Consider the following 22,920-nt stretch of genomic DNA (forward strand, 5'->3'; position numbering starts at 1 on the left):
GACAAGAGTTGGAGAAATGTTGAAAGGTGGATTGAGACCAATGTCAGAGGACATGGAATGTGAGAAGGAGCGAGGGTTATAATCAACAAGCTTTAGGAAAGATGTTTAACTTGGTAACAGTCAGTATGTAGGGAGTATATAAATGAAAAGAGACTCCCAGCAGAAAGGCTTTTAAAAGATTGTGCTGATTCGTAACAAGAGAAATACAGATGAAGACTGCATAATTTCTCCCCTATCAGATGGGCAAGGATTCTAAAGTTTAACTACATAATCCGTTGACTCTCATATATTACTGGTGGGAGTTCAGAAGGGCACCATCTTTATGGAATGGGATTTGGTCCTATCTAACAAAACCACAAATACATTTATCCCTTAACCCAGTAATTTTATATTTTAGGAATTTACCCTTAAGACACTCATCATTATATAAAAACAATAAGCATATGACTACTCATTCTGGAATATTTTGTAAATGAAAACACTGGTGATAATCTGAATATACATAGGCTGGAATGAGACTGGTTTGATAAACTATGTTATAGCCAAACAGTGGAATACTCTGAAGCTGTGGAAGAAAATGAAAACAATCTCTATCAATTGATATCAAGTGATTTCAAAGCTATACTGTTAAGTAGAAAAAAGAAAGGTGCAGACATGAAAAAGTGTACATCGATGGATGAATGGATAAAAAATGTATATATACAATAAAATATTATTTAGCCATAAAAAAGAAGGAAATCTTGCCATTTGTGACAACATGGATGGACCTTGAAGGCATTATGGTAAGTGAAATAGACAGAGAAAGACAAATATTGCATGATTTCACTTGCATGTGGAATTGAAAAAAAAAAAGAACTTGTAAATACAGAGAAAAGTTTGCTGGTTGCCAGAGGTGGGAATGGGAGGGTGGGTAAAAGTGGTCAAAAGGTACACATTTCCAGTTATAAGACAAATAGTACGGGGGATGTAATGTACAGCATTGAGACTATAGCTAACAATATCATATTATATATTTGAAAGTTGCTAAGAGAGTAGATCTTAAAAGTTCTCATCACAAGAAAAAAGTTGTAACTATAATTGGTTATATTAACTACACTTATTATGACAATCATTTCACCATATATACATATATCAAATCATTATGTCATACACCTAAAACTTATACAATATTATATGTCAATTTTATCTCAATTTTTAAAAAATTTATGTGGGGGTTGGGAAAAGAACCAGAAGGCAATATGCCAAACTGTGAATAGTGGTTACCTCTTGTCTGGGAAGTAGAATTGTGGGGACTGGGCTGGGGATGTGATGGTAGAAAAAGGCTTGCCTGACTCACTCTATAAACTTCTACATTTTATAACTTTTTTCTTCAAAGTCAGGTTTTTTGAGGCATAATTTCCATGCAGTAAAATTCACCCCGATTAGGTACACAATTCTATGCGTTTTGACAAATGCATAGTTGTGTTAACACCACCAAAATTAAGATATAGAATATTTTCATTGCCCTAAAAATGGTCCCTCATGCCCCTATCTAGTCACTCTTCTCCCTTACTCCAAACCCTTGATCTGATTTTTGTCCCTTGCAGAACTTTTACATAGTAATAATACATTTGGTTGTCCCCTGTGTAAATAAATATGGTAATCTAAATAAGGTTATTTTTTCTCATCTCATTATCCACACATGCTTGTTTCGGAAAAATGAGCATGAAATAAAAATTGGAAACGGAAGGTGACTTCCAATAACATCTTGGTGCATATTCTTCCAACTTTCTCAAATAGAAACTCAGCCGAACCAGGCAGCTCTACCACACTTCTCTAACATGTTTGCTTCTTACTCTCCAAATTGATGTACGAGTACATACTTTAATTAGCCCTAGTCACTAACTAGTTACCCCAACACCCATTATTGAATGAAATAATGTGAGATTCCATGGTCCAGGTGAATGCGTATGGATCTGTACCCGGATGGTGAAGGTGTGGTGAAGATGAGAAACAATCTCACAGGTAGAATAGACAAAATTCAGCAGTTGACTGGTTTTGGGAATGTGGTAGAGGAGAAATAAAAGGGGATTCTGAGGTTCCTTGCTGAGTATTTAAAGTTTCATGATGTCATTGCAGCTACAGATACTATGTGTCAGAAGTTCTGTTAGTCTTACCAGATATCAAGATTTATTATAAAGCTATAATAATGAAAATAATGTGGTATTGGCAAAGGGAGAGACAAACCCTATCTTCACAACAGTAAGATGCCCAAAACTCATATAACTACATTAAAAATAAAAAATTTTACTATCTGTAAATTATATCTCCATGAAAGAACAAAATGACCTTATGTGTTTGGGTCTATTTCTGGACTCGGTTTTGTTCCATTAATCTATTTGTTGGTTCCTGTGCCACCACATTGTTGTCTTAAATACATAGTTTTATATTAAGTCATGAAGTCAGGAAGTGTAAGTCCCGCAACTTTATTCTGAATATTGCTTTGGATATTATAGGTCCTTTACGTTTCTTTATAAATTTTAGAAGCAGCTCATCTTTTTTTTTTTTTTGGTGAGAACATTTAAATTCTACTTTCTTAGCAAATTTCAATTATATAATAATTAATCAATTTCTAAAAAACACACAAAAAAACAACCCAACAAGCCTCGTGCGATTATGATTGAGATTGTGTTGAATCTTTAGATCAATTGGAGGATTTGAGGCCTTAATATTGAGTCATCCAATCTGTGATCTTGGAATTTGTTATACCTATATAAACTCCATTTAGCTAGGTATTCTTTAATTTCTCTCAGCAGCATTTTGTAGTTTTCAGTTAGATGGCTTGGATTTTTTTTTTTTTGTCAAATTTATTTTTACGTATTTTATGCTTTTTGACATTATTACAAATGGGGTTTTTCAGTTTCATTTTCCTGTTGTTTGCTGCTAGTAATTTTTTTATTTTTTTGACTTTTTAAATTTGACTTTTGGTCCTGTGAACATGCTACATTCACTTATTAGTTCTAGTTGCTTTGCAAATCGGCTGAGGTTTTTCTATGTAAACAATCATGTTATTTTCAAGGAGAGATTTTTTAAGCCTTTTTTTCTGCTTTTTATACCTTTCATTTCTTTTGCCTTATATCATTGGCTAGGACCTCTAATACAATGTTGAATACAAGTGATGAGAGTGGGCATTCTTTCCTGTTCCCAGACTTGGGGTAAGAGATTTTCATACATTTTTCATGGGAATGTAAAATAGTACAACCACTTAGAAGTTAATTTACATTATCTTATAAATGTGGACACTTGTATACTCTATGACCCAGAAACTGCATTAGGCTATAGTAACTCTTACCAATATGTACAAGAATGCTTATAATAGAAAAAAGAAACAACTCAAATTCCTATCTATAAGTAAAGGAAAATGGGTGAATAAATTAATATAGTGGAATATGACACTGCAGTGAAAATTGATGAACTACAGTGACCCTCAACAACATGGATGATTCTTAAAACACTATGCAATGCCAATGTCACATAAAGCAAAATATAGTATCATGTGATTTTCATAAAACTCAAAAACAAGCTAATCTAAACAATGTATTATATAGGCATACACATAGATGTGATGAATATATTAAAGATAAAAGCAAAGGAAGAATAAGCCCAGAAGTCAGGACAGTGATTACCTTTTGGGAAGGAGTGGGGAAGGAGATGGAAACTTTGGAATATAGAAGTGGGTGCAAGTTTTTGGTAATGTCCTATCTTTTGGGTTGGGAGGCAAATTCATTGAGTTAATTATACTACTTTTGCTTTAAAACGTACATATAATCTTTCAGTTGCATTAAAAATATTTTTAAATACTAAAGAATTAAAAATAGCAAAATAATTGTTCGCATACCATACACATTGTTCTTGTTGTTTTCCACTTACAATGTCCTGGAGATTGTTCCCTATCAGTACACATAGTCTATCGCATTCTTTCTGATGGATACATAGTTTTAACTATCTGAATACACCATTTATTTAATCAGTCCTCCCTAATGATGAATATTTGGGTTATTTCTAGTCTATAAAAGATGTTGCAATTAATATCATTATGCATACTTCTTTATACAGTATGTCTTTAAGATCAAATTTCTAGAAGTGGAATTACTGTAGCAAGAAATGTGTTGTTCTGAATAGGTGGCTAAATTGCTTGTTCGACTCCAGACAATAGGAGTGTAAGGCAATAGTGAGATATCCAAATGGGTGTCGCAGATATTGTCAGCACGAAGAACATGAGGACACCTACGACTGTATGTTTAACTGCTTTTGCATTTTGCACATGCACTGTATTTGAAACACAGTAGGTGTGGAAGTGGGAGAAGGGTGACTCTTTATGTATTTGCCACTTGAGAAAAGCAACATTAGTGACCTAAGGCCTCCAGACCTGTTAGGCTGCAGTTCCATGGGAGACCCATAAACTCTGCCGAACTCTTGCCTCCTCCCTGAGGGTGAGCCAGCAGGGGCCTGGAAGGGAGAGAAGGGAGACACCATTTTCCTGACCTTGGGCAGGTCTATTGTTAGGGTGGCTCCTGAGGCATCTGGACCCCGACAGTGCTGGCCAGGCACAGATGCCATCCCCAGAAGAGCATAAACAAGGGTGACCCTGAAACTACTTTTTTCTGAGAGAGACTGAGGCCAGCTGGGTGGGGCAGCTTCAGTACCAGGATCCTTTGAGTACGAATCATGAGTTCAAGTGAGATCCCCAATGGCTGGGCAAGTCAAGTTGTATGGAGTTCTTCCCTCCTCTAAGCAAAACTGCATGAGCACGCTCAGTCTTCCTTTCCTTCTATCATGACCATCTGGCTTTATTCCTTTAGGTCCCTATTTCCCCTTCAATAAAGGAAATAGGATTGTCTATTCTTGCCTCAGGGTCCTCCCTGCAGGGTGAGACCAGAGTAAGGCAAGTGTTGCAGTCACTTTGGGTGCAAAACTTCAGAGCACGCCAAAACACTCAGTAGTCAAGATAAATAATATTTTAATGCAGTATTTTAAAAATTCACAATTAATGCAAAAATCCAGGATGAACAAAATACTAAAACTTTAAATGTTAAAGACAATCCCATCCTTCACTTTCACCATCCTGCCCCACTCACCTCTCTAGTCCTAGTTCCAATGAAACTTTATTTACAGAAACAGGTGGCTGGGTGCAGGCTGCCGTTTGCACTATGATATTTAAAAAAAAAGGAAATTCGTTATTATATATATATTTTTATTGTGATAAATATACACAATATGAATTTTACAGTTCTGTGGCATTACGTACATTCACATTGTTGTGCAACGATACGATTTTTTAAATATTACTTTAAAATGTTATATATTGTGATTACTGAGTTTGGAGTCTGTCCTCTTAAATTTTGCGCCCGAGCCCAGTGCCTCACTCGCCTTCCTCTAGCCCTTGCCCTGCTTCCCCCGTTTTTGCCCCCTCCTGGAGCCTGTGGATCGAAAACTGCGACTTTTCCCCCATAAAGCAGCATCAGAAGAGTTATTCCAGTGGCGATCACGCCACCGAGGATGTCTTCTCAGAGAGCCACCGGAGACAGGAAGATTTGCTACTTCTGCATCTGCCGGCCCCCTTGGCTCTCCGCCTGCGATGGGACACACCTGGCGGGCGCACCCTCTACCTGCCCAGGGCCACCTGGCGGGCGGCCCGCAGCGCCTGGCCCGCCCCTCTCGGGGCTGCCACGCTTCCTGTCTGCCAATGGAAAGGATGCCCCTCGGGGCACGGGCAGCGGCCAATGGGAACGCGGCATGCAAATGAGCAGGTGCGGTGGCGGCCCGCTGGTCTAGGCAGCCGCGGCTCAGGGGATGTTAGAGGCACGCTGGGCGGTTGCGGAGCAAACGTCGGGCTTCGAGCTGCGAGCTCCGGTCTCCTGCCATGGCTCCCGCTCCGCCCCCGGACACCTCCTTCTCACTCGCCGAGGTCCAGCAACGTCTTGCTGCCGGCTTCTGCTGGGTCCGCTGCGGGGCCCGCCTCTACGACCTCACCGGCTTCTTGCGGCAGCACCCGGGGGGCGAGCAGCTGCTGCGGGCACGGGCTGGCCAAGATGTTAGCGCCGACCTGGACGGGCCGCCGCACCGGCACTCGGCCAACGCGCGTCTCTGGCTTGAGCAGTATTACGTGGGCGAGCTGCAAGGAGACCCTCAGGTACAGCGGGGCCCCGGGTCACCCCACCCCACAAACACACTCTCCTCACTCCCTCCCCCAATTCTCCACTCCCTGCAAGCCCCCTTCACCTGCCCTCTAGGAGGACCCAAGGTGACAGCCTCCGCCCTCACCTCTGCTTCCCTTCTCTTCTCGCCAGCAAACAGGTCACTGCCCCCCACCCCCCGCCCTCCTCACCAGGAGCTTGCCCTTCCTCTCTAGCCTTTCCCCTGACCCTCTTCGGTCTGTTACTTCTCCCCCCTCCCCAGTCACCCTCCTCCTTCCTACTTGTTCCTTCTACAGCCTCTGCCATCTGACAACTTGGATCACCTTTTCCCAGCCCTTCATAGGCCCAGTCTTCCCTTCCTGTTCCCTTATTAGTGTCTCCTTCTTTGCAACTGCTCTTTATTTCTGTTTGAATAATAGCTTCCATGCTCACCTGTTCTCCCCTCCCCATCTCACCCTATCCCTCCCAAAAGACACAGATCACTCACCCTTTCCAGCTTGCCTGGGTTTCCTGGTACCTCCCTATTCTCACTCTAGGGCTCCTCTGGGTGGGCAGAGAGGTCAGGGCAGTATCTTGGGTGGACTGTGTCCTCCTCAGACCTCCATTCCTTGTCTTGCCTGCTGGCTTAGGTGTCCGAAAGGGTAAAATGACAGGGCCACGCCAATTTGGCTGGGGAGAAGGAATTAGCACTTTGAGCTGTATGCTGCTGTGCAGTGCAGGCTCATTATGGTATTTAAGACTCTAATTGAATCTGGGGTAGGTTTTGTTATCCCCATTTTAGGAAGTGGAAACAGGCTTCAGGTGGCTCTGTAATTTGTCCAAGGTCAAATAGCTAGTTAGTGGAAAAGCCAAGTGTGTCTGACTCCTGTGTCCATCCCAAGGATCCTTGGGCGTGGGAGATAGCCCCTAGCTACAGGGCTCCTTGGTCAGACGGACTCCTTGGGCCTTCACGGGCCTGGCTGTAGGACTGGTGACAGTGGGGCCATCAAGCTGGACATAAACCAACAGTGGTTCCCTCCTTCCAGCTCTTGCTTTCAAGATGGCTATAGCAAGTGCTTTTAGATCTTTTTGGATGAAAGGACTTGCCTCTCACTGTTTCAGGTGGCTTCTCACTGGGCTGTGCTCCCTAATTCAATCATTTATTCACTCATTCACTTGGTCCCTTAATGGTTGGCAGCACTGAACTAGGCACTGGAGAGGCACCAATGGATAAAACCATTGGTCTTCGTGGTGCTAACAGGCTAAGGAGAGGGAGGGAATGTACTAATTGCACAGTAATTATTTAATTACCTGGTGCTGTCAGGGTATGGATCTGGAGGGGAGAGCTTTCTTGAGAAAGTGACATTTACACTGAGAGCTATTCGATGGATAGGGCTTAGCTAGGTGAAGTGGTGGGGAAAGCATGTGTGAAGGCTCCGAAGGGTAAGGGTTTGGCATAGTCAAGGGACAGAAATAAAAACAATGTGACCAGAGGCTGATGGGCAAGAAGAGGGATGTGGGAGGAGGCCAGAGATCACCTGGGGCGATGTCATGCAGCGCCTCAGGGCCTCCTAGGCCTCGGTCAGGATTTGGGACTTGATTCTAAGAACAATGGAAAGCCAGGGAAGGGATTCAAGCATGGGTGGGGTGTGGTCAAATTTGCATCTTCGGAAGAGCACCTCTGCTGCAGTGCAGAGGAATGGGGGGAGCCCAAGTGAATGTGAGGAGACCAGGCAGGAGGCTATTGCATAACCCAGGATAGAGGTAACAGTGACTGAGGGGATAGGGTGGTTGAATTGGGGAGATGTTATAGGTAAAATCTATAGAGGTAAAATGCCAGGAATCAGCATTCTGTAGTGAGAGCCCAATTTAATGTTGGAAGTTGATGTTTGATGTCAGGTCATACTGAAGGGGCAGAAGGTTAAGCAGCAGATACAACTAAAGCTGAGTGCAGGAAATGAGAAGTTGGGCCCAAAATACTAGAGACTTCCAGGCTTGTGATGGCTCATGGAGCCATCCTACGTTGTAACTGTATTCTGTAAATAGAAGCCTTAGGGTATGGCTTCTCCCAGTACCACCGTGAGTATCACTCCTGGCCAGCTGCCCTCAATGGCTCCACCTCCCAGCTCTGCCGATCAGCAAGCACTAGGGTTTGATTTTGCTTTGCTTTGCAACCCTCAGGGATTGCATTTAGAGAATACTAAGTCCAAAATTGCTTCCTACCCCTGCACTCACCTGTTACCCAAGAATCTCAGTGTGGCCATGTTGTAGTCATCCTTATATCTGGATCCCAACCTGAGGATGAGGGAGGAAAAAAAAGAACTAACAACTAATAACACTTACAAACCTGTGGCCCAAACTTTACCAATGGCCATACTCGCCCAATAATCCAATTGCTTGTCAGCTTCTGTCCATAGGGGTCTATTCTAGAAACTAGTGTAGGGGAGTCTTTAATTTGGGAAAGAGAGGCAATTAGAGTAGAAATTAGAGTAGAAATGGGGTATCCTTTCAGAGAGAAACCCTCTTCTTAAGGCCTGAGTGGACACATTTCTGTTCTCTCTAGCTAAGCCCTTCTAGCAACCTCCATGCTGCCATCTCTATCTGCTGGACCAAGAAGGCTGACATTTGTGGAGGTTACAGCCTGGCTCCTGTAATGTGAGGGCCAGGAGGGGTATTGATGGGGAAGGGGAGTGTCATAAACCCGCTCTGTTGTTTGGGGCTCATTTCTGAATGGTGGTCCTCGTTGGGGGTCTTTGGAAGAGAGGGGCTTGGAGCTCTATTGTGAAATTTCCCGGGAGAAGGCCTTTGGTTTCCCCTGTTCCCCACTTTGCCCCACCCCTCTGTGTACACACTTACACATTCACACTCACACGAAGGCATGCACACAAAACAAGTAAAACTCGTTTGAGTCAACATACTGTGAGGATGAGACAAGGTCTGCTGTGGCTATGGCCTTGGACTTGAGGAAGCCGAGCTGCCCACCTTGAGCAAGAGGGAGAATAGTGGCTGAGTAGGGAAGCCAGGCCCTCTTCTCACTCTGGCCCACAGGGGCCCCTAGGGTCAAGCTCCTCACTCCAAGCTCAGATAAGAGCAATGTTCTTCCAACTGCAAGTCACATAGTTAGTGCGTCATGAAGTCCTTTTATTGATCTGCAACCAGCATTTATGAAAAAATAATTAAAAAGTAATAGGAAAGGGAAGAACTTTGGGTCCAAACCTCCTCCCAAGGCCATAGGTACCTTGTTTCCCAGACCTGGGTCACCCGTGAATCACTGCCCCAGTTTTTTTCCAAATCAGCATACCCCTTCAACTATTTAATATTTATTTTTAACTAGACTCACCTTTTATCATTTAGTCACTCTAGGCAATAATACCAATGAAACCACAGGTTTTACATGCACTTTGAAGTAAATATAGACCTATTAAAATAAGAAATGCTCATTCTCAAACCCCCTAAAAGCATCTTGGGCACCATTAGTGAAGCATGTATCACACTTTGGAAAACATATGGAATAGAGCTTCTTAACCCTGCTATTCTGTGGGTCATTTTCTGGAATTGATGAAAGAAATGAAATTGTGTGTAAAAAAGGCATGGTTGTGTGCGTTTTTTCTGGTGAGAGAGCTACAGTTTTCATCACAGTCCTTCCCTCACCCCAAACCTGTTGCCAAGAGTACAATACCTGTGAAAAGGAGGCTCATACATCCGAATCACTAGAGGTCCTCCTGTAGGCAAACATCTGACCACACCCCTGGATAAAAGCCCTCTGTTTGATAGACACTGGAGGAAGGCAAGCCTCAACTCCCCAGCCACTGCTGTAGGGGTCACCCTAATGTCTGAATGTCTCTGGGTGGCATGTCCTAATCCCACAGGGTACATCCAGTTCTGAGTGGCTGAGAAATCCACAGATTCTGCCACATGCGGCTCTGCCAGGCTTTGGGGTCTGACCACTCAAAGCTTCAGGGCTTGAGTAATTAAATGGGGTTGGACAGTAGGGAGGAGAGTTAAGTGCAATAAGGCTCAGGGTTCCCACCCCACCCCAGGCTCCAGAACACCTTGAGCACAACCCAACTTGGAAAGCTGGTCTGAGCTGAGAATTCAGATTTAAAAAAAAATAAATGATGCTTGGGGAACTTGCTAAACTGCCCCCACCTGCAGAGCACAGTGGACATGAGAAGTCTGCTAACTGAAGGGGGTTGAGATCTGTTTCGTCTACAAGAGGGCTTCCCAGTTGAGCCTGCCACCATCGTTTGCTACCTATCAGGGACTTCTAAGCTCTGGCCTGCTGTGGTGCCAGGCAAGTTATTACGTAGGGCCAGCTGGTAAAGTGTACAGGGACCCAGGTCACTGGTTCCATGTGACACTGAGGTAAACACAGGCTCCAGGTGTGCTCCTAGGTGTCACCCCAGAATTCAGTGAATAAAGGGGCTTTAGACCCAAGATGGGGGAAAGAGCTACAGTTTGGACTCTCAGAAATTTGGACTCTCTGGGGGAAATAAAAAGAAACCAACAGGCGTCCCAGAAATACCTGAGAGTCATCATCTTGGGGAGCATTCCCAGGAAAGAACCCAAGCCGATCCTGAGCGGCAGCCATCATCTTCCCTTTCTCTTTCTTTTTCTTATGACACACATTCATTGTTGGTCCATATCTTCACTTCATTCATTTAGGCAGACAGGTAATAAGCACCCCGTTCTCTCTGAAACCCACCATGGTACCAAAACTGCCCTAGCCAGGGTCATCGGGACCTTCCCCTCACTAAACCCGGTGACCAGTTCTCACCTTATCTCACCTGGCCTGGAAGCAACTCTTGACACGGCAATCACCCCCCAAACTTTGACACACTTTCTTCACTTGGCTACCCAAGTGGAGAATACACTGCACCCTTTTGGTTTTCCACCTGTGCTACTTTGCTATCTGTGGTAACTGGTTACCACAAAACTCAATGACTTTAAGCAACACAAACATATTCTCTGACAGTTCTGGAAATCAGAAGTCGCAGGTGAGTGGGCAGGGCAGCCTTCCTTCTGAAGGCTCTGGGAGAGAAGCTGTGTTCTTGCCTTTTCCAGCTGTGAGAGCTGCCTGGATTCCTTGGTTTATGGCCCCTGCCAGCAATTGCATCACTCGGACCTCTGCTCTCATGTCACTTCTCCTTCTCTGACAGTCCTGCCTCCATCTTTCACTTGTAAGGACCATTGTGAGTACACTGAGCCCGCCCAGATAATCCAGGGTCATCTCCCCATCTCAAGGTCCTTAATTCCATCTGCAAAGTCTCTTTTGCCAAGTAAGATGCCACATTCACAGATTCCAGGTACTGGGACATAGACTTTGGAAGGGGCTACATCATTCCATCTACCTCACCACTTAGACCCACTGGTCATTACTTCTCAGTCTCCCTCGCTAGTTTCTCTTGCTCTTCATTTCCCAGAAAAGTGCACAAAGCTTAAATGGACTCATGTAGAATGTACTCTGCTGTACAGCTTCTTTCACTTAGTACTCTGTCTGGGTGATTATTCTGTGTTCTTACTCTTAACTGCAACTGTCTCCATTGCCTGCCCTGTCCTGGAGAATTTATAGGCTGTAGAAGGGGTGAAATGGGAAAATAAAAGCAGACCACGTGCGGATCCTGTGAGCCTCCTTAGTCTTCCTTCCAGGACATCTCCCCACTTCTAGCCTACTTTGGCCAGAGCCCCATTATGTTCATTATTGTAGCAGTCAGCTGAGAGGGTCTCTCCCTGCCTGTGCTTCCTGCACCCCATTATGCCTGGGAACCTTTCTAAAGAGAACTTGGTTATGTTACAGCAGTGCTCCTAAGTCTTCAGTGGCTCGCTATCACCACAGCCTGTAAGTCTAGCTCAAATGCTGTTTCTATTACAGAGCTTCTCCTCACCTCCCCATCTAGAACTGGTTTTTTCCTTCTCCCAAACTCTCATAGAACGATGCCTGTACCTACAGTCCAGAATTCATAATGTTCTTCCTCACTTACTGTATTTTCACTATGTGTCTTCTCTTCTCTACTAAAATGTAAACTCGCTGAAGACTGGAATTGTCTGATTCATCTGGGTTTCTCTAGGACACACTAGCACACTGGTGCATGCCAACAGGAGCTAATGTTTGGATAAATGAATGAGCTGCTTGGAAAATTGAGATGTGTGCATAATTGAAAAGGGAAGTGGTAATATTAGCACACAGATACTTTAAGAATCAAAATGTAGACAAGAAATCCCTTTCTGGTTTCTTCTTTCTTAGCTAAAAGGGGTGGGAGCTGAGGGAAAGGATGGAAGGTTGTCTACTGAATCACTCATTTTTGCCCTCTGTTATTTGCAGCTGGAGAGAGTTAGCAAAACATCTTCCATACCAGGCTACTGCAGTTCACACTTACCTGTGAGGCCCCTAGAAGTGAAGTTAACCATGGAAAATGCCAGTTGAGAGCCCTCACTGCTCTCAGGGCTGTGACCAGTCCCCATGTGGCTCTGTGTATGGATGACATGCACAGACTGGACCAAGCCTGGATTTCCAGCTCTGTTTACCCTTTCCTGTGTCTTTTCATGCAAATTTCTTCTAAAGCGTATAGTCTCAGAACAGTGGTTCTCAAACTTCTCTAACTGCCGCTTGTCTAAGGTGGGCAGAAGACCCTAATGGCCACTCTCCCCATCTGCTCTTGCTCTCCAATGGAAAAAATAGCCCAGTCATGAAAATAAAATTGGAGAAAAACAAATTTGATGCTAGCAACTCTCAAAAATTTTATCATTGAGAAATATAAACTTCATACTCAGGATTTTTTGTTGTGAAGTATTGCCCCAAAACATACTTATCCAAATACTTTGTTTTCTTACCTTGATAGTATATTACAAGGTATTTAAATAGCGGTACCAGATCAATGAATTTGGGAGGATTTGGAAATTCCATTGATGCAAGTCCATGGGACTATACACTTAGAGGGTAAACTTGGTTGATGATTACCTAAGTGAATTAGTGATAATTTCTCCTTTAAAAAGAATAGAATTGAAAAGGAGTAGAGTTCTAGTTCTCTACACTCTTCTGTGCCCAGTAGAACATTTTCAACATTGCTTAGCATTTCATGATATTCAGATCTCCCACTGGAAAATGGGATTTCTAGTAATGGCTAGTTTTAGTTTTATAAATTCCAAATGTTAATAGTCCATAATAACCCATTTAGTTACTAATAAATAGTCCCTAGTCTTATGTCATAATGAAAGTCTATGAAATGGGAATCATTTATCCATGCAGATCAAAGAAAGACCTCACATTTTTAAGACAATTCAAGGCCCACACTTTGAGACTGGCTGCCATGGGGGAATAAGGAGCAGCCACATTGGGCTGATTAAATACAGCTTCCATGATCCTGTACATGCCCCAACCCAGGGTAAAGGCCAAACCAACCCAATATAGTGGTTGCTTTCTCTTGTCCCATGCTCTTGTCCCTTTGGACTGCCAGGTATAACGCCTTGTTTCCCCGAAAATAAGACCTAGCCGGACAATCAGCTGTAATGCATCTTTTGGAGCAAAAATTAATATAAGACCCAGTCTTATTTTACTATAAGACCTGGTATAATATAATATAATATAATATAATATAATATAATATAATATAATATAATGTAATGTAATATCAGGTCTTACATTAAATTTTGCTCCAAAAGACGCATTACAGCTGATTGTCTGGCTTGGTCTTATTTTTGGGGAAACATGGTGGCTTATGCAGGTTGGAGACAGAGTGCCATAAAACATTCAGTTCCTTGAATCTAGGTAGGAAAGTCCTTGACTGCTAGACTAAAAGTCACTTAAAGTAAATCTACTTTAAATGAAGACCAAAATTTCATAGAAAATGGGGCAAGGCGAGGGGTTGGGAAAAGGAAATTATTTTTAAAAACGAAATGAAAATGTATTTTTTTTAGTTTATTTTAACCCTGACAGCAAAATTCAGACTGCAATTGCATACCAATTCGTAGACTGAGCAAATAATGAATTAAGTAATGTTGTTTTTGTGCATGTGTGGTTTTTCTGATAAAAGTGTATGAAAGCACAATGTGAAATTCTAAACTTCGCATTGGCTGTTCATAGCATGATCACAAAAAGGGTCATTTTTTTTCCCAATTATAGTTGACATTCAATATTATATTAGTGTCATGTAAATAGCATAGTGGTTAGACATCTATATAACTTAACAAAGTGATCCCCCTGATAAGTCTAGTACCCACCTGACACCATATATAATTATTACATTATTATTGACTATATTCCCTATGCTGTACTTTACATCCCCATGACTATTTTGTAGCTGCCAATTTGTACTTCTTAATCCCTTCACCTTTTACAACCAGCGCCCCAACCTCCCTCCCATCTGGCAATCTTCAGTTTATTCATAAAGAGGGTCATTTTAGCAAGAGTATTTATGTAAGGGCTAAGAATTTCTCTTGATCCTTTGATAAACAGGTCATTCTCTTTTGAAGGGTCTGTCCTTTGTTGATTGCCTGTGTTTTGGTGTTAAATAGCCTAACTTTGCCAGATCCTTATTTGGCAATGGAGTTGTGAACAAAACAATTTTCTATCACTTTCATTGACGTCATGAAATTTTCTGTATTTTTGCATTTATTTTCAATTTAGCTTTGTAATCGGTTTGCATTTTGTTACATTGGTTATTATCAGATGGTAGTAGCCCCAACCAATCACTTCGCATTGGTGGACTTGGGGGAGTTGGGGTCAGTGTTTGAGCAGGAACGAAATTTATAAGTGATCAGCCAATTCATGAATAGTTGCATGTTAAGGGGATTTTGGTTGTCCTTTGCGACTTGAATCTTCAGGGACTCAGATCTAAGAACACTGGATAACAATGATCCTGGTAGAACTAATAGTAACACACCTACATTTGTAAAGCACTTTATATTTTTCAAAGTATTTTTCCATAGATTTCTATTTGAACTCTTTAAGTAGATGGAGGAGATGTCAGTTTTTCCATTTCACAGATGAGAAATCTGTAGCTCTGGGAGATCCTGGAATGCAAGTCTCCAGGTGCCCGGTATTTTCACTGCACACCTTTTAGGGATGAATCTTAGGCAGGAGAGTAAATCATGAGGCACCTTTATCTTATTGATTTATAATCACTCTTTATGCATAAAGGATATTTTTATATCCTCTTTTTCATCATATGTATTACTAGTTGTCCTCCAGTTTCCATGTGTCTTTTGACTTCTTTAATGTTTTTTCCTCCATTTAAACCTTTAAATATTCCATGTAGAAAAAGATATCATAATTTATTCTTCTTAGAAAGGCCACCTATACTTCAAGATTTATATGTAAACACAAAAGTATTTTAATATCCTGCTAATAATTTATGCTTAATGTTTTGTTGTTGTTTGCTTTTGCTTAAATGTTTTACCTACCTGGGATTTTTTTCAGTATAACTAACAACATAGAGATTGTTATAGGTTTATATTTTTCCAAATGACCAACTGGTTATCTCAGTTGATTTATGGAATAATCTATTTTTCCCACTGATTTAAAAAACACCTTATTACACATCATCCCCAGATATATTTTGGTCTGTTTTTGGACTCTATTCTATACCAATGAAATCACTCTTTTTTTTTTTTTTTTTTTAATTAGGTTGTAACCATTAGGTTTTTCTTCTCTTTCTGTTCCATCCCAGCCAGGATTCTGCTCCAGCCTGCTCTACTAGAGAAAGCAAAGGGCAGGCCAGGAGCGGAGTGTCATTTTTGGGCCATGTTGCTGGCCTTAGGGAAACAGTGAATCTAACTTTCAGGGGCTGGGGCTGCCTGGCATGCCCGGACCCTGGAGTCGTGTGGCTGGGAGGAAAAGGCAAGGAGGAAAGGGCTCAGGGAAGCCCACGCAGGCGACAGGCCCCAGTCGGCAAGCCCATGGAAGGGTCCACAGTGGGTGTCCAAGCGGTCATGGAATGGCAGCTATTTCAGCGGGGAATGCTGGGGTGGAGTAGACTGAGGAGGGAGCATCTGGAAACCGCCATGCGGCTGGAACTCGGCTTGGGGGTGGGTCCTGTGTACTTTTCCTGCACTATATCCACAGCCGGTGGTTGGAGGAGGGGCCTGCAAGTTCGCTGTGTGTGTGTGAACAGCCAGAGTCTCGGAGAGCAGGGACGCAGCCGTGTTTGCTAACAGGGAAACTAGTCCCTCGCTTGCAAAGCCTTGTAAATCTCAAACTTCTTGTCCCTCTGGCCAAGGCAACTGCATACTTATCCCCCACCTTCCTTTCATCAAAATCAAATAAGAAACTTACTAAAAATAGATTCCAGGGACTTTCTACATCTTGATTTGGGCATTGGCTACAAAGAGGCATGTAATTGTCAAAACTCATCGAACTATACACTTAAGACTGGTAATTTTTTTTTATTATATGAGAATTATACCCAATTTTTAAAGGGGAGCAAACAAATTTAATGCCTATTTAATCACTTCTAAGGATAAGACCTCATGATTGCAAGAGTTAGATGCTAGTATACACAAGTCTTTAAAAATTGCTTTTAAAAAGAAATAGTGGAACGTGAATGTTAGAATGTAGGTAGTGGGGATACAGGTATTCACAGTGAGGGTCTGTCAGCTTGACAGTATGTTTAAATACTTTCATAATAAAGTGTTGCAGAAAATACTAAGTCGTTGCATTGTGGACATCGCTCACAGTATGTTCTTAAAGGATGCGTGGGAAAATAAAATAAAGTAAGAGCATGTGAATTAAAACAGGATAAATCTATTCTCTCATAGTTCTAGAGGCTAGAAGGTGTCAGCAGGGCTGGTCCCTCCTGGAGGCTCTGAGGGACAGTGTTCCATGCCTCTTTTCTAGCTACCGGTGGGGCTAGGAATCCTTGGCTTATAGATACAGCGCTTCAATCTCTGCCTCCATCTTCACAAAGGAGCACTAGAGAACTGTGTTATATTTTGGAAAAATGACTCACGTAAAGTATTTTAGGTTTATATTTTTCCAAATGACCAATTGGTTGTCCCACTAGATTTATGGAATGTGACAGCGATTCCAGCATTTGAAGACATGTGAAAAGTTTGATGTCTCACTTGAAAAAAAAACTTACATAACTAAAGTAAAGAATTAATTAGAATAAGGATGTATATATATATAATATTATATATGTATAGATTCTTGGGCCACTCCCCAAACCAGTAAAATCAGAATCTCTGGAGGCAAAACCCCAGAAATCTGTATTCGTAACAAGTGCTCTGTGTGACTCAGCAGTACCATAAGCTTATAACCCGCTAAGGGCAGAGGGAAATGGAGATGGGAAAACTGGAGGCACTGAAAGTGGTTCAGTGGGCAGATATCTTGGGATGACTAAACATAAGCGTCCCCAAACTCCCAGTGTGGGGCTTGGGGCAGAGCAGGTGTGCAGTGGGCGTTGGTCAGATAGCCCCCGCCGTTGCTCCCCAGGAGAGAGAAGGAGCTTGGTACCTGCAGCCCGAGACCTGCATTCTGAGTCTAGCTCCACTTCTCATTGGCTGTGTGACGTTGCACACAGAAGTCATTTGACTTCTCCCAGCTTTGGTGTCCTTATTCCCTGCAGGATTTTGTGTGGCTACAATGAGATCGTGTGAGGTGTGTGAAACAGAACATTAGCTGAAAGAGAAACAGGATGATTACAAGCCCTTTCAGCCCCAGCTTCTGCTAAGGAAAGGTTGATTCCTGTTAGGTGGTCAGGGATGGATGTTTTCAGAACCTGGGTTGCTATGTGCTCAGACCCTCGTGGGCAAGGCCACTCCCCCTCTGGAGGAGCTGGAGAGGTGACATTCTGGTCTCTCCGAGCTGGCCCTTCCACCAGCCAGGGCAGGTGGGGTCTGCACTGACCTGCTGCCATCATTCCATCTTTACCTGGACAAGTGCAATGTGCAGTACAGGGGAGCACTCACCTGGCAGGGACAGATAGTCTCTAAAGATGAGGCTGACAGACCCCAAGTGGTTCCAGGGCTGCCACCTTCTCCCCACCATTCCTTCCTCTATTCAACCACAGAGTACACGTCTCCTCATGCCCAGACTGCTCTTGGTGCTGGGGAGAAAAATACAACTGGTTGCTGCCCTCATGGGGTGTACCTGCCGGTGGAGGGAGGGAGGCAGGACAACTACAGATGGTGGCAAGAGCTACAACAAACTATATGTGTGTGTGTGTGTGTGTACAGTTTTTGTGTGTGTGTATACACACACACACATATAGATAATAGATAATATATTTTAGAACAGGAGGCTGTGACAGAGTGGCACCTGCAGCTTCTGATGGGGGTGGGTCAGAGAAGGCTTCTCTAAGGCGCCGACATCTGATAGATGAAAAGGAGTTGTCATAAGAAAAACTAGGTGAAAAATAATTTTCAGATAGAGAGAACAGCAAGTGCAAAAGCCCTGGGTTACGACAGGACTTGGTGACATCAGGAATCCCAAAGGAGACTCTGGTGTCACTGGAGAAATGTGGGTGAGGGAGAGCATGGCGAGGTAAGCAGAAGCCCTGCCTCACTAGAGCCCCTGGGTCATCGTAGGGCGCTTCGATTTTATTCTGAGAACAATGAGCTGGAGGATGTTAAGTGGAAAACTGACAAAGTTGGTCTATATCTTAGGGTGTTCTGGCTGCCATGTGGAGGGTACATTGAAGGGGGTCAAGAGTGGAGGCAGGCAAAGAGCTAAGAGGCCCTTGCTATTGTCCAGGTGGGAGGTGGCCTGGACTGGGTGGCCATAGGGATGGAAAGAAATGGATAGAAATTGGAAATGTCTTGGAAGTGGGGCCACTAGAACTTGCTGATGGATTCGATGTTGGGAATAAGGGAAAGAGCTGTGGAATATGATGCCAAGGTTTTAACCTGAGCAACAGGGTAGTTTGGTTTATGGCAATGACGAATACTGGGCTGGGAGTCCAGGTTTGGGATAGGGCATAGTCACTGGGGCCACATGAAGTTTGAGATGCCAAGGAAACACTCGGGTAGAGATTTCAAATAGTAGTTGAGTATATGATTCCAGAGCTGTGCTGTCCAATATGGCAGCCACTAGCCACATGTGGCGATTTAAATTTAAATTAATTAAAATGAAATGAAACAAAAATTCAGTTCCTCAGTCACACTAGCCACACTTCAAGTGCTCAGTAGATACATGTGGCCAGTGGCTACTAGATTGCCCAGCATAGCTAAGACCATGTCCATCATGTAGAAAGTTCTGTTAGACAGGGATGGTCTAGAGCTGTGGCCCAGAGTCACAAGGCATTTCTCTCTGGGATAATGGCGTCTTAATTGGGTGGCTCTGGTCAAGGAAGCTGGTCTCCCTGTCATTCACGCCGCTCACAATGGCTCCTTCTTTTCCTCTCTGTTTGACCACACCAGATTGTGTCCTTAATGATGGCCCTGACCTGTGGCCATGTCAGAGAGGCACTGACCACCCGGAAGGACAACTTGCTCTTTGGTTGTTCAAGGACATCATCCCCTGGGGCTGAAGCACCATTATAGCGGCGAATATAAACATGGTGCTTAGCGAGCATAAAACATGGAGTATAGACGCTAGCTCACAAGGAGATGCCAGTTCTAAGGGCTCACTGCGGAGACTTGGTTAAGAAATGTGCGGTGGGTTTGGAAGTTGTCAGGTTAAATGAGAGTGGGAAAGAAGACGCAGGCTTAGAGTCCAACAGTCTGTGTCCTAGAACTAACCATACTATTGGAGACCAGCCAGTCAACCTCTGAACAGAAACATCGTCAATGAAAAATGGAAGTAGAAGGGGCAGCTGGTTGGCTCAGTTGGTTAGAGCGCGGTGCTCATAACACCAACATCGTCGATTTGATCCCCACATGGGCCAGTGAGCTGCGCCCTCCACAACTAGATTGAAAACAACTTGACTTGGAGCTGATGGGTCCTGGGAAAACACACTGTTCCCCAGTATTCCCCAATAAAAATTTTTTAAAAAAATGGTAGAAGATTCCATGTCTGGGCAGGGGGAGAAGGAATTGATTGAATCAGTAAAAAAAAGTTAGTAGGTATAAGGCAGCTTTTTGTTGTTGTTATTTTGTTTACAAAATAATTCAGTGACTTCTATTTTTGGCAATACAATCATTTGCGATTTTATAAATAATGATGAGGACAACAACTATTTTTCTTCTTAAATTATTGGAGTATAGAAGGAAGCTTTAGGAACGTGTTTCTGGAATCGTGATCTATGAAATCATTTGTAAATCAATATGATAGAGAATGAAATGTGTTTTATTCTGCAAGTTAGGTGAGTGAGGAGATAATATATTGTCAATGGCTTACGTGTGTTTTTCTGTGGATAGCACATCCCAAAGGGCTGCCTGTGGTGCCTTGAGGTCTAAGTCCTGAGAGACTACAGTCTAGAAATGTCCCATCACATCTGCAAAAGGATAATCCTACAGGCTGTGGGTGCTGCCATCAGAGTTGAGACTGTGATCCCACTCCTCCTACCGCTACAGTGCCAGGCAGGAGTTTGTAAGCAGGGCGGAGGAGGGGAGCCTCCAAAAGCAGCCCTTACCCACCAGACTGAGCCCAGCTCATGCTCCCAACCCTGCACTCCCATCTCGGCTTGTTGCCTTGGGCTGCTCCAAATCCCAGAGTCAAGCCTTTCATTGGGAAAAAAGCACATGTCCCCTTGCCTCTTGGTGCCTTCCTGGAAATGGTGCCTTCACGTGAGGTTAGAGGCTAGAAAGGAAAGGATCTTAGACAGTCCATGGCAGGATCTGGTAGAGAATCAAGTTAATAGCCTGAAAACCCGTGGGCACACTCTGCAAGTTTTGAGCGGTAATTAATATTTTCAATCCACCGGCCCCCTTTGCTGATGTCCTGGATTGCCCACCTCTGCTGGCTTCTGCTTCTGGTGACAGGGTTGCTGATGATGTCGTCCAAGGGGACTCATTTCATGAGTAGTAGCGATGCCAGGTCCATGGTGAACCAATGTCAAGGACTCGGGCAGGTGGGGCCGTCTTATCTAGATCCCTGCATCTCATGAGCGAGAGGTGGTCACACCTTGGGCACACCTTCCCTACTTGTTTTCTCTTTTCCTTTCTTCATCCTACCGTGAATACCAGGATAGTGGTCTCAGAGCTCATCCCCTTGCCACAACTGTGGGTGAGCGAGGAGTGGATGTGCTTTGGGGGTTCTGTGTTTTTTGTTCATTTAGCTTTTGGTTTTCCACATAAAGGGTTTATATAAAATGTTTTAAAAATAGGATAGGCCACGGGACCTCGCTGGGCCTGGCTTCTGATTTGGACCTCATCAGGCAGAGGGTAGCTTATTAGAAATCAAAGCAAGCAGTTCCTTTAGCCCAAAAGTATAGCCCCAGATTTCTGGCTGTTGAAAACAACCAGCTCTGAGGAGACTGCTCCCTGGGGGCCTCAGGGGTGGGCTTAACACAGAGGCTTCTCCCCAAGAAAGACTCTTGGTGCAACTATGGCCCCATCCTCTAGCTCCCGGGCCTGCCCCTTCCTACCTGCCCAGGTCCCGTGCTACCCAGGCGTGCTGACACACCGGGAGCCCCCACCTTCTTTTGGGCCTCCATGGGGTGGGACAGCTGGACACAGGGCCTGGGGCACCATCTCATTTCAGAAAAAGGGTTTTCAGGCCAAACCCAGGGATAAAAGGCCATCTGTCCATCCCTCGGTGCCCAGCCCCGGCTTTCCCGAACAACATTCCTTTATGCCGCTCCCCCGCCTCCTGCAGCCCCTGCCCCTCAGCACACTGCCTTCTTTCACCGCCTCTGTGGTCAGCTTGTTTGTTTGCCATGCAGAGTGCAGGCTTTCTGTTGTTCTTCTCTTTTCTCTCCCCCTCATGCACCCTCCAAGCAAACCCTCTGCGGGGACACAGGGTCTGGGGCCCTGGAGGAGGGCTGGGAGCAAAGGCAGAGTCCGTGCCAGAGGCTTGGGACCACCCCATTGAGTCTTCCCAGAGTGGGCAGAGGAGGGCACAGGAAGAACTTTAGAGGGGACAGCACTGGAAGTGGGTTCCTGTTTGGCTGTCCCAGCAATCCTCTGAGAGTTCTTGAATCAGTGACTTGGTCCTCCTGTGCCTCAGTTTCCCCATACCTCCTGCCAGTCTCTCAGGGAGAATTGTGTTGATACCAATGAGATGCCAGCTGCACATGTGGGGTGGTGGCACAGGGAGGTGGCATGGCTGTCCCAGGAGCCACAAGGCTTGGGGGGGTGGTGTTGGAATGCAAAGTAGGCCAAGAGGCTAAAGAGGGCTGCAGTTTGCCTGACCCCCCCCCCCCCAGTTCAGCCTGCCTCCCACACATGGCACTTCCACATGGGGAAACTGGGGAGTAACTTCTCAGACCCTGAAGAAAGGGAACAAGGTAACTCCTGCCTCCTGGACAGGAAACAGTGGGCTAGGCAGGGGGGTACTTGAAGCCCCCCCGCCCCCTTCAGGAGCTAGCTGTGTGGGCTGCCACTGCAGACCGGTAGGATGGCTGTGTTGATCGCAAGACCCTGGTTTCTGGCACGCCCTCAGTGTCGGGTAGAAGGCAGAATCTGGTCTCCACAGCGCCCTGGGGGCCTCCCTCTGTTTTTCTCTCTCCTGGTTGAATTCCTTCTGCTGTGGCTCTGTCTTGCTCCCAGGGAAACTGGTTCAGGCCTTGTGTTAGTGTTTGCTGTAACAATGTCCCACACACTGGGTGGCTTAGGTAACAGAAGTGTGTGTGTCATAGCCTGGAGGCTAGAAGTCCGAGAGCAAGGTGTTGGCAGGGCTGGTTCCTCTGAGGGCCGTGCAAAGAATCTGTGCCAGGCCTCTCCCAGCTTC

The 22,920-nt window shown here is 44.3% G+C and overlaps 1 protein-coding gene across 3 annotated transcripts in view; it reads left to right on the forward strand.

The window, feature by feature from the left end:
* The first annotated feature begins 5,709 nt into the window (after positions 1-5,709).
* The window catches only part of LOC109433860 (fatty acid 2-hydroxylase), a 73,266-nt gene continuing 56,055 nt past the window's right edge, over positions 5,710-22,920 (forward strand). Inside the window, exon 1 of one of the 3 annotated variants that reach the window (XM_074314569.1) lies at positions 5,710-6,172. In XM_074314569.1, coding sequence (XP_074170670.1) covers positions 5,903-6,172 — 270 coding nt within the window. In that variant the 5' untranslated portion in view covers positions 5,710-5,902. The remainder of the gene's footprint in view (positions 6,173-22,920) is intronic. The other 2 variants (XM_019710396.2, XM_019710427.2) reach the window with 2 other exon arrangements.

Source organism: Rhinolophus sinicus, linkage group LG11, assembly GCF_036562045.2.
Source record: "Rhinolophus sinicus isolate RSC01 linkage group LG11, ASM3656204v1, whole genome shotgun sequence".
In the NCBI taxonomy this organism is placed as follows: Eukaryota; Metazoa; Chordata; class Mammalia; order Chiroptera; family Rhinolophidae; genus Rhinolophus; species Rhinolophus sinicus.